This window comes from Taudactylus pleione, unplaced genomic scaffold (genome assembly GCF_031769625.1).
Source record: "Taudactylus pleione unplaced genomic scaffold, aTauple2 ptg000109l, whole genome shotgun sequence".
Classification (NCBI taxonomy): Eukaryota; Metazoa; Chordata; class Amphibia; order Anura; family Myobatrachidae; genus Taudactylus; species Taudactylus pleione.
Genome location: NW_028284511.1, coordinates 10635417 through 10645980, shown reverse-complemented (window position 1 = coordinate 10645980; position 10564 = coordinate 10635417). Strand labels below are relative to the sequence as shown.

Below are 10564 nucleotides of genomic sequence, written 5' to 3'. Positions count from 1 at the left end.
TCTGAATGTTTATAATTATAATTTCTGTAAGGACTAGATTTAAAACTATACTTTAAGTATGGTCTACGATTATGCGTATACCTTATAGACTAGGGATTCTAGGTCTTCTATTTGCAGACGACATTCTGAATTTTTGGTTGTAAGAATGGACCTGATCATTAGCATAATCATCTCTATCCCTAGATATCTTATAATCTTAATCCTAGATAGCAAAATCCTTCATTCTATTGTTTCTAAGGTCTCTATCTTTGAAACCTGGGTGTTTTTTGCATTTTTTATGTTCTCCTTGTATCATTTTGATTTCTCCCTGTAATTCTGTTACTTTCTCCATTCTATAGTTAATCAAAAGTTCCATAAGATTTTTAGAACAATCATCTAACGTGTTATTCCACAAATCCAAACATTTTAGATCATCTCTAAAGGAGGATGTTTTAAAAATTCTAAAATTCTGCATATATACAGTACTCCCCATTTACACTGCTTTTTATTAAACCTATAAAAAGCATATAGGTTTACTCAGTGGCCCACTTTTGCTATTATAACTTCTCCATGCCATATCTCTTTTTTCCTTCTCTCTCAATTTATTGTCCTCCATCTTATGTCTCTTTCTTCATATACTATTAAGGAGAATGTTAGCAAATTAAGATAACTATAGGTATAGGATTAAATAATTGTCAAATAAGAAACAAGAAATACAATTATTAAAAAAACAATAAACAAAATAATAATAAAAATATACAGAAATAATACAGATAATATAAAACAAAAAATGAAGTAATGAATTTTCAATACTAAGAAATACCATATTGTTTATATAAGTTTATTTCTACATGTATTTTGTCTTTTATCCTCAAATCTGATATATCCTTTTCCATTTGTTTTTATATATATTTCTTCATATCTTCTAGTTTGTGAATGCATAAATTAAGTTACAGGAATTTCTGCATATCAAACTTACTGATTGGGTCTAGTCTTAATTATATGTTTAATTGATTATCTATATCCAAGAAAAGTTTTTTATTGAAAGGCATATGATGTGACCTTAAAAGGTTGTTCTCTTTGTATTTCTTTCTGTGTAAATTTATTTTCCTTTAGTTTTATTTAACAGTCTAACGAAATATGGATTATCAAATCCAAATATAGTGATGCAGCCCACATAGTGATCTATATTGTTATTTCCAGTTTAGAATTCTAGGCTTTAAACCTGATACTTTTATGTTGTTACATTTTAGCCGCAAATCTGCAATGACATGAATATTTACTCCAAGCTTACATTCATATTCTGATATTATAAGGCAAATGTTAAAAAAGTTAGTAACTATATCAAATAATGACAAACCAGTCTGAATGAGTTAATTGAACAGCAGGATATAATTATCTCCTTGATTGACACAAGGATCAAATAAAATTACAAGAGTTTCTGAGGGGAAGCACTTCTGAGGAAACAACCCCTTGTTCGTGATAAACGTGTCAAGCTCCACCCCTAATTCCTTTGTCAAGGACGTTACCTGAACAAGAGGTTCTCTCACAGATCGGGCAGCAGCCGCCGGGACCTTACAAGTGCGCCAACTAAAATGGTGTACACCGCAATACCGCAGCTTTAAGTCCGGACTAAGTATCCGATGGAGGAGAAAAAAACTAACCACCTGAGGTCCCGTACGAGGTAGCGGTAACCAACACCTGTATACTCGGTCCTAACTGTGTCTGACGGACTCTCCCACATACAGTACATTGTGAGATTGAGCCGTACATGGAGGGCAGAGATAATTACTGTCAGTGAAAACTATCCTGTGAACTACATTCTGACAGTTATGCCTGACTGCTTGGAATGACCTATGAGGTGATTAAACCTGTTCAAAATATATTTACTTACAGATGGCTATTTGTTAAATCAACCTCAGGACTGACTAATTGAAGTTCTTCTGTTGCCATTGAATTGAGACATTTCAGATGATTTGTTACCATTCACCTTAAGATTTTTTTCTTGCTACTCACATACTGCCGCAAGGTAGAGAAAAAACTGCAGGAATCCATACACGTGCTTGACGCTGTGCATATCTAATGAGGATTACTAAGATACGACAGAGTCCAGATATGTTTTGTTTTTAATCACTTTCCATATGGATGGGAGAACCAGCGGATTATTAATACATGTGTAGTTACTGCACACATAATTAGGATGTTTTGATTGTTTTTTTTACTGTGTTTACTTGATTGTGCCTATCATTTTATACCTATATTGGATATTGTGATCTATTGAATATCTATTAATGTTTATCATTTTATTTTATGCCCATTATTAAGATTATTAAACTGTGACTATATATGGTTAGCGATCTTTCTATTGGGTCCTGTACATGCTGGAATTATGACAGACAACACAATTTGTATGATGCATATTAAAGCTGGTTAAGTGCTAATTATGCCCTCTTCATTGTTTGGTCACACTCACTCTAAAATCAAGCATAAGGAAACCTTTTCTAGAAATTCTGCTTTTTCCACTGCCGGTCAGCTGAGCATTGGGCTCCTGCTCTGTGACCCTGGTCAGCTGCTCTGTGCTGTAAACCGAGATGCTGGTATCTCAGTTTACAGCACAAAGCAGGTGACCGGGGTCACAGAGCATGAGTTCTGGGATCAGCTGACCAGATCAAGAAGGAGCTCACTGGATCACCAATTGTTTTGTTTTCTTTAATTTTTTTTTTTACAGTGATCAGCCAGTGACCCCCCTCCTGGATCCACCCCTGGTGTCTATTAACTAGTTTCTCTGTCTATACATCTAATGTCCCCCTTTCTGATATCTTTTTAATGTCCATTAACCAGCCTTTATTTATTTGTCTATCTTTATAATATCTTGGGGTAACTGGTCATCAGAAATTGTAGAAGAGTTGCAGAATGTTATACCTGGGAAAGCCTAATACATTAAAGGGCAAAGTATATGACTTCTACAGGCCACTGCATGCGCACAAAGAATTGTATTTGGGCAGCACAGTGGCAAGGGAATTAGCATTGCTGGCTCACAACAGAAGACACTGTGTCCCCTATGTTCTCTTATGGAAGCCTGTCCTTTACAAACCACCCCCCTCTCAGAGTAGCCTGTCTGACCCCCTCATTTATTAAAAGCCGGAAAATAAAAATTGAAAAGTGCTTTGTATTATTGTTTTATTATGTTGCCGGAACCACAGCAGAAAACATGTGATAACTTTGTCACACGAGATTGGGCGTGCTACTCAGATAACAATTACTATGCACCCCTATACTGGCAGCATCAGGACGTCATTAGTTGACTTCCACAACACTTTAAACTACCTATCGGCAGATAATGTGTGCAACCATAAACATATTATAACAACTTAACTACAAATAAAGAGACAGACAAAGTATATGCGATAAAAACATATGGCCAGCTTTATTTATTTTTACAACATAGTATGGTGGAATAAGAAAGAACGGCAAGTCATCTGACGCCCCACTTGACTTAAGCAAGGATGTGATGCACTCACTGAAAAGGGCCACTATCCCAATTCAAGTGTCAGAGTGATATAACAACTTGCAAGGGCCGATATCCCTCTCTGGCAAGTTGGACGGTATCCAGCCCCCATCCCAATGCACTATTATTAGCCCACTCCGACGAGAGGTGCCGCTGACCCCAGTAGGGTAAAATCAGCCTAACCAGTGCATTGAAGGGGGGCGCACCGCCAATTACTGCAGCAAGGTGGACGCTTTATATAGACTGCCGTTCTTTCCCACCATTGCAAATAAAGCCGACACAAGACACAAAAGGAAAAATCGGGGAGGGAGGGTGGGAGATCAAGTTCAAAAGAGGCAGATTAACTCTACAGACCTACCCACACTCCTACTAACCACACCCCTAAATCAGCACACACCAATCCGTACACAGCGACAACCTGTCAATCATTAAGCTAACCTTCCTACCTAATTTATTAACTACACGTATCCCTGCCTAGGTGTTTATATGCCCTCAGATCTATCCGAACTTCGGTTATTTTAAACTACCTATCGGCAGATAATGTGTGCAACCATAAACATGTTATAACAACTTAACTATAAATAAAGAGACAAAGTATGTGCGATAAAAACATATGGTCAGCTTTATTTATTTTTACAACATAGTATGGTGGAATAAGAAAGAACGGCAAGTCATCTGACGCCCCACTTGACTTAAGCAAGGATGTGATGCACTCACTGAAAAGGGCCACTATCCCAATTCAAGTGTCAGAGTGATATAACAACTTTCAAGGGCCGATATCCCTCTCTGGCAAGTTGGACGGTATCCAGCCCCCATCCCAATGCACTATTATTAGCCCACTCCGACGAGAGTTGCCACTGACCCCAGTAGGGTAAAATCAGCCTAACTAGTGCATTGAAGGGGGGCGCACCACCAATTACTGCAGCAAGGTGGACGCTTTATATAGACTGCCGTTCTTTCCCGCCACACATGTTCCAATGAAACATGTACGCCACCATACCACCTAACAAACTGAACCTCCTAACACTAAATCTATACCTTCAAGAAATAAAAATAGCCCCTCCTCCGTGAGGTGAACCCCATCCCTACGAGAAAGATGGGCATCTCGTACCCTAATTAGAGGGTGACGCACCACCAAACCTCCCATTTGCAAAACTCTCTCGGACACCCATCTATTCACTCTCTTTCTGGCTTTTTCCAGTCCCACCATACTGTACATACACCTCCAGGAAAGCCTGGCAATAATGTCGGACCACACAATCACACAATCAGGCCACAGACTGAGCAACACACCCAAATCTCTGATAATAGCGTGCCGCAACTCGAGAGACATCTGCAGGCACAAATCATTCCCGCCCAGGTGAATCACCAAGACTAAAGGAGAACCGAAATTCTCCGCTGCCATCTGCAGACAGGGCAATAACGATCCCCAACGCATACCTCTGCGGCCTAACCACCTCACTCTATCCCAAAGAGGGAAAACAGAAGCATCTGTTGGAAAGCGGGACTGCTCCGCCCAAAACATATAGGAATGACCGACAAACCAAATGGGCTTTCAATCCTGGATGCCACCTGCAATACACAGAAAAATACATGAGATACTGTGACTAACAATATTGCAGAGGGAGATGGTGGGTGGGGTGGGAAGAGGGGGAAGGAAGGCTTGACCCGAGGTAAAAACCTACAAAAAACCTGCTGGATCTTTTTATTTTTTGACTATCATTTCTTCATCATTTTATTATGTAGATAACCAATCATTGTCCAATGCAGGGCAAAAAACAGGGCAAAATCCCCCGAGACCCCCACCTAAAAGGTGACGAGTTGGCCGAAGCACTCAAGCCTGAAACAAAGTACATCAAAACTACAAAGGGACATATCTTCTGAATGCGTCGGACTTCCACCGTCCGAGGGCCTGGATCTCCTGTGGAGAAGAACCTGAAGAAGCTGCAAAAGTCGCTGCGCCAATCCGAAAGGAATGAGTACCGAACTCCGATGTGGAAAGCCCGATGTGCCGTATGCAACGATAAAAAAACGACCGAAACTGAAATTTAGTTAGAGGGGAACCATCTAAATGCATGAGCCAAGCCCCTTCAAGCGCGGGGCGGTGAATGATATATTGGGACACCAGGTGTATCGGACAAATACCCTCCATCGGAGAGGATTGCAGGGACACCCATCGACCCCTGCCCAGCTGATCAGTCTTAGACCGTTGAATACGGCAAAGCATGGAGCCACGAAGGACAACGTGAGATCGCAGCAGCGGGGGAGGGGCGGAACGAGACTGTGCAACCAACTCGCTGATGCGAAAAGCCCCATGAAAGGCCATCGCAAAAGCGAGCTGGAAAAGCGACGCTTCAAAAGGGGATGAACATATAACTGGCAAACACTCAATTAATCGTAATAATAGGTCCGGACCAATGGGGCGCCGACGATCATCTGACGCCGGGCGTGCGCGAGACCAGCCTCTAAGAGCCTTTTGTATCAAAAAACCCTTAGTGGCATCCCTCCTTCCTGCTAGTTGCAAGAAGAAGGAAATGCCGGCCAGCCTCTTGGCTACATAAGCCCGCGACCTGCCTTCACCAAACAGACTCCACACAAATTCTATCATGAGTGCACGCTTGGAAATACCTGCTGATCTCCGACTCTGCAAGAAGCATTCCCATTGGTGCCACGAGGCCTGATACGCAGTCAAGGTCCGAGGGGCCACGGACCGACGTGCGAGATCCTCCATGCCGGCTTGATAATCTGCCAACAATGAGATGGACATGATTCACCTCTTAAAGCTGCTGTGGGAGCCAAAGCCCTGAACCTCACCCAATCTTGCCTAGGCAGCGCGTCAGCAATAGCATTGTCAACCCCAGGGACGTGCCTAGCGGTAAAGCTAATATTCATTTGCAATGCGCGCAGCACCATGTAAGCTAGAAGTCACAGCACCGGGAGGCACGAGGATCTTTGGTTGTTGATGGCCTGTACAACCCCCAAATTATCGCACCAGAACACCACTGACTGGTCGCGCAAGCGCCAACCCCAGAGTTCAAGTGATACAGTGATGGGAAAGAGTTCCAGGAGCAGTAGGTTTGAGGTCAGATCCAACCTTACCCACTCCTCTGGCCATGTGGCGAAGCACCAAGATCCATCCAAGAAGGCCCCAAAACCCAAGGAACCCGCAGCGTCTGTGAAGAGCTGCAGGCTACAGTTCGTTTGCAGAACCAACGGCCAAATAGGCACCCCATTGAACCCTGACAGAAAAACGTCCCAAACTGCGAGATCAAGTTTGTGCTCTGCGGACAAATGCAGGAAATGATGAGGTAAACGCAAAGTTCCTAAAGCACGCTGTAGCTTGCGACAGAAGACCCTCCCCATAGGGATAACCTTGCAAGCAAAGTTCAGCAAACCAAGCAAAGATTGACCCTGCCTGAGGGTGACCTTCCCTGATGCTAGCGCAAGAAGTATGGCGTCCTGCAAACGACAAATTTTGTCCTGAGGCAGGCGACAACACCCAGCAATAGTATCGATCTCAATACCTAAGAAGATTAAACAAGTGGAAGGACCTTCCGTCTTCTCATGTGCGATTGGGACTCCAAATTCCATGAAGAGAGCTTGCAGCGAAAAAAGGAGGCGATCGCAACGATCAGAATTGGAAGGCCCCACACATAAAAAATCATCTAAGTTGTGAGCCAGACCCACCTCACCAGAGCCCGTGGTTACGCACCAATGGAGGAAGGAACTAAACCGCTCAAAGAAAGCACATGACGCTGAGCAACCCATCGGGAGACATTTGTCCAAATAATACCCATCCGCCAACCTAAAACCCATGAAACGGAAAGAATCCGGATGCAAGGGTAACAGCCTGAATGCGGATTCAATATCCACTTTGGCTAAAAGCGAGCCCGTGCCTGAGGCGCAAACCAGCCCGAGAGCCGCGTCAAACGATTGATAATGCACGGAACATTCGACCTTGGCAATGGCATCATTGACCGACGTACCTGGGGGGTGGGACAGGTGTTGTATAAGCCGGTAACTACCTGGGGCTTTCTTGGGAACCATTCCCACAGGGGAAAGAATCAGGCCCATGACCAGAGGTAAATCAAAGGGCCCAATCATGCGGCCTAGACTGACCTCCTTCATCACCTTGGCTCTGACTATTTGTGGCAAATCGTAGGCAGAACGGAGATTCCTGGGACATCTTGAACTTACTGCTCCCGAAACTGGAAGGCGGAACCCCTCTGTAAACCCTGAACGTAAAAAATCTGCATCATCACGTAATGGATACCAATTAAGCCACCTGGTCATGTCATCCAACTGAATCGGGGACATAGCTTTACTTAGAGGATTCCGAGGTAACCCGATTAGGTGCAGGCCCAGAGCCAGCTGCTGAGGGACCCCCGCCATTTCTGGGGCAATCTTTGCTGGGGTGGCCTGCGTTGCAACGGATGCAGAGGTGTCGAAAACGACACCGACCCCCCATCGTGCAGTTGCCGTGGTTAAAGGCGAAACACTTTCCTTTCGCCTGATTATTACCAGTGGTCCTAGCGGGCAACGTGGTTGCGGATTGCACCTGACGACCTTGGGACGGTTCAGGCGCACCCCCCGCAGACTGAGAAATCTCCATCCAGACTTCTACATCTTTACAACCCATTTCGAGATTAACTGCCCTATGCTGTTTTCTGCGAAATTCCTCGTCATAGTGACGCCAGGCCGCACCCCGAGACGACCGGAACAGACCGTGAATCAAGTGAAGGTAAGGAATAACATTAAGGTATTCTGACGGTCTAGTTTTTAAATAGCAGGCAGAAAAGACACAAAAGCCCGACAACCAGTTAGTATAGGACTTATAAGCCTCCACCCCTATGCCTCCTTTCTTTTTTGCTGCGGCGGACTCTTTTTTAGCTTTAGCCGTGAGGGTGAACATGTCCACATAGCGTCCCAGACGAATGCACTTCCTAACACGCGTCCGTAAACCCCTTGTGACTTCTGTATTTGCGCAGTGTACTACGTCGGCTGGACCGGCCCCACCCTCTACGCTAGTGCTACTACCTGATGATCTGTCACTGGAATGACAACGTCTCCGTGAACGATGGCGTCGTGATCGCTTGGATCGCCTGCGCCTAGCCCTGCGGGAACTATCGTCTGAAGAAGATGTAGAACTGGAAGAGGAGATAATATCGGATGAACTATCGCACTCACCAGCATGTACATCGACCACATTCCGGGAACCAGGATCCGCGATGACACCAACCCCGGGGGAACCCGATGTGGCTGGGTTGACTCTGCGCACCGTAGGTGCAGCCAAGGGAGCGTCCGCCCCGCTGTCAGCTGTAACAGAAGATACAGATGCGGAATCATGTGAAACATCACCCGCATCGGCTACTGGGGCAAAGGAAACCGCGGAAACAGGTGATGCAGCGAGGGGGAGGCCGCACAAATTACCTAACTGCTGTATGATTGGACCTAGCTGCGCCCGCACATTGTCCGACGCAGACCCTGAAGGGGCCGCAGATGTTCCTGCAGCCCCATGCTGCTGAGATAGCAGGGGCGTGAGAGCGCCCACCACTGCCACCAGCAGCCCAGCACTGGCAGTGTTATCCATTGCTGCGCCTGCCTGACCAGCCTAGCTGGCTGGTCTTATGTCATCAGTGACCAACGGGGGTACAGGGGCTGCCATGGGGGATCCCATGGCAGCAAGCAGACCATGCTGCCCCTGATGCACACCCCCACTATAAGATGGCTGCTGACCCCGGCCCTGATGAGATGGCCGCTGGCTCCGCCCCCCCGCCATTATGGAGTGAGCCGGAGCCCAGGCAGGCTCCCGACTCACCCCCTTATGTCTGCGTTTGGTCCCCCGGCTGGCCGGCGTCCCGGAGTGGGACGCCGCCGGGGTGACCATCACTTTGTGTGCTAAGTACGCGGGTCGCACGCACCCGCGCGAGCGAGGCCCGGCGTTCTCCGTCCCCCGGCTGATTAAATCCCCAGAGCGGGACTCAGCCGAGGTGGCCGGAGGTATTGTGGAGCGGACGCCGCGCGCGCCGCTCTCACGGGCGGCGCCACCCGCACCTTCCCCGTCGGCACCTCCAGATCTGCGGGAGGACCGGCGGGGGTAACTAATGACTGGGGCAGGAGAATGGATGAGCAGCATCAGCCAGCCGGGCGGGGACAGATCGGGCACGCTGGGGGCGAGACATATTAGATTAGTTAGGAAAAGAAAAGGAATAGGAGGTTAGATAGGAAGAAGAAGGGAGAAGTTAAGATGTGAGAATAGAGAGGGAAAGAATTAGAAGAATCAGTAACACAAAAAGTTCTCCAACACAGAACCATACGACCTGCGACCGAACAGCACGCAGATCAAGTTCAAAAGAGGCAGATTAACTCTACAGACCTACCCACACTCCTACTAACCACACCCCTAAATCAGCACACACCAATCCGTACACAGCGACAACCTGTCAATCATTAAGCTAACCTTCCTACCTAATTTATTAACTACACGTATCCCTGAGTAGGTGTTTATATGCCCTCAGATCTATCCGAACTTCGGTTATTTAAAGGAACAGAGAGCAGGACTGGGCTAAATTCCCTGGACAGGAATAGGATTGCAGTGTGGGGCTGGGGGTCCCTTTAGGCTGCAGCCTGATCAGCTTATTGATTGATCTGGCCTTGCTGTTCTGTCAAAGTTGCATGTTTTATTTTCTTTTGTTTTATAGCAATTTAAGGGCCTGATTCAAATATGTGTGCAATGCCTATATTTACGCAGTTGAGCAATTATCGTTTGACTGTGCATGCGTCACTGTCGCCCTGTGCATGTGCCAGGGAACCAAAGCAATGCTGCTCAAAGTGATTGACATTCAGGAACCGTTTTGGGGGCAGTTACAGGGAGTGTAGGCAAACGACCGTTTTTGAGGCATATTTATGCCTACAACTGCAATCCTGCATGCAGATAAAGTGGTTCCAACATCTCGCTACAGACGACCATTCTGTGTGACCAGTGGCATATCTATAATGGGTGCAGTGTGTGTGGGGCACACGGCCCCCGAGTCCAGGGGGGCCCCGCACTGCACACACTGCACCCATATTATTTTT

General features: G+C 46.0%; 1 protein-coding gene across 1 annotated transcript; it reads right to left on the bottom strand.

The window, feature by feature from the left end:
* Positions 1-5348: 5348 nt before the first annotated feature.
* LOC148525261 (uncharacterized) lies at positions 5349-6254 on the bottom strand. Its single transcript, XM_088471041.1, has one exon. It carries the CDS (start codon positions 6252-6254, stop codon positions 5349-5351), a length of 906 nt encoding a protein of 301 aa, XP_088327167.1.
* Between the last annotated feature and the right edge of the window lie 4310 nt (positions 6255-10564).

Coding starts and splice junctions, on each gene's coding strand:
- LOC148525261 (XM_088471041.1), bottom strand. CDS start 6,254: ATGTCCATCTCATTGTTGGCAGATTATCAAGCCGGCATGGAGGATCTC.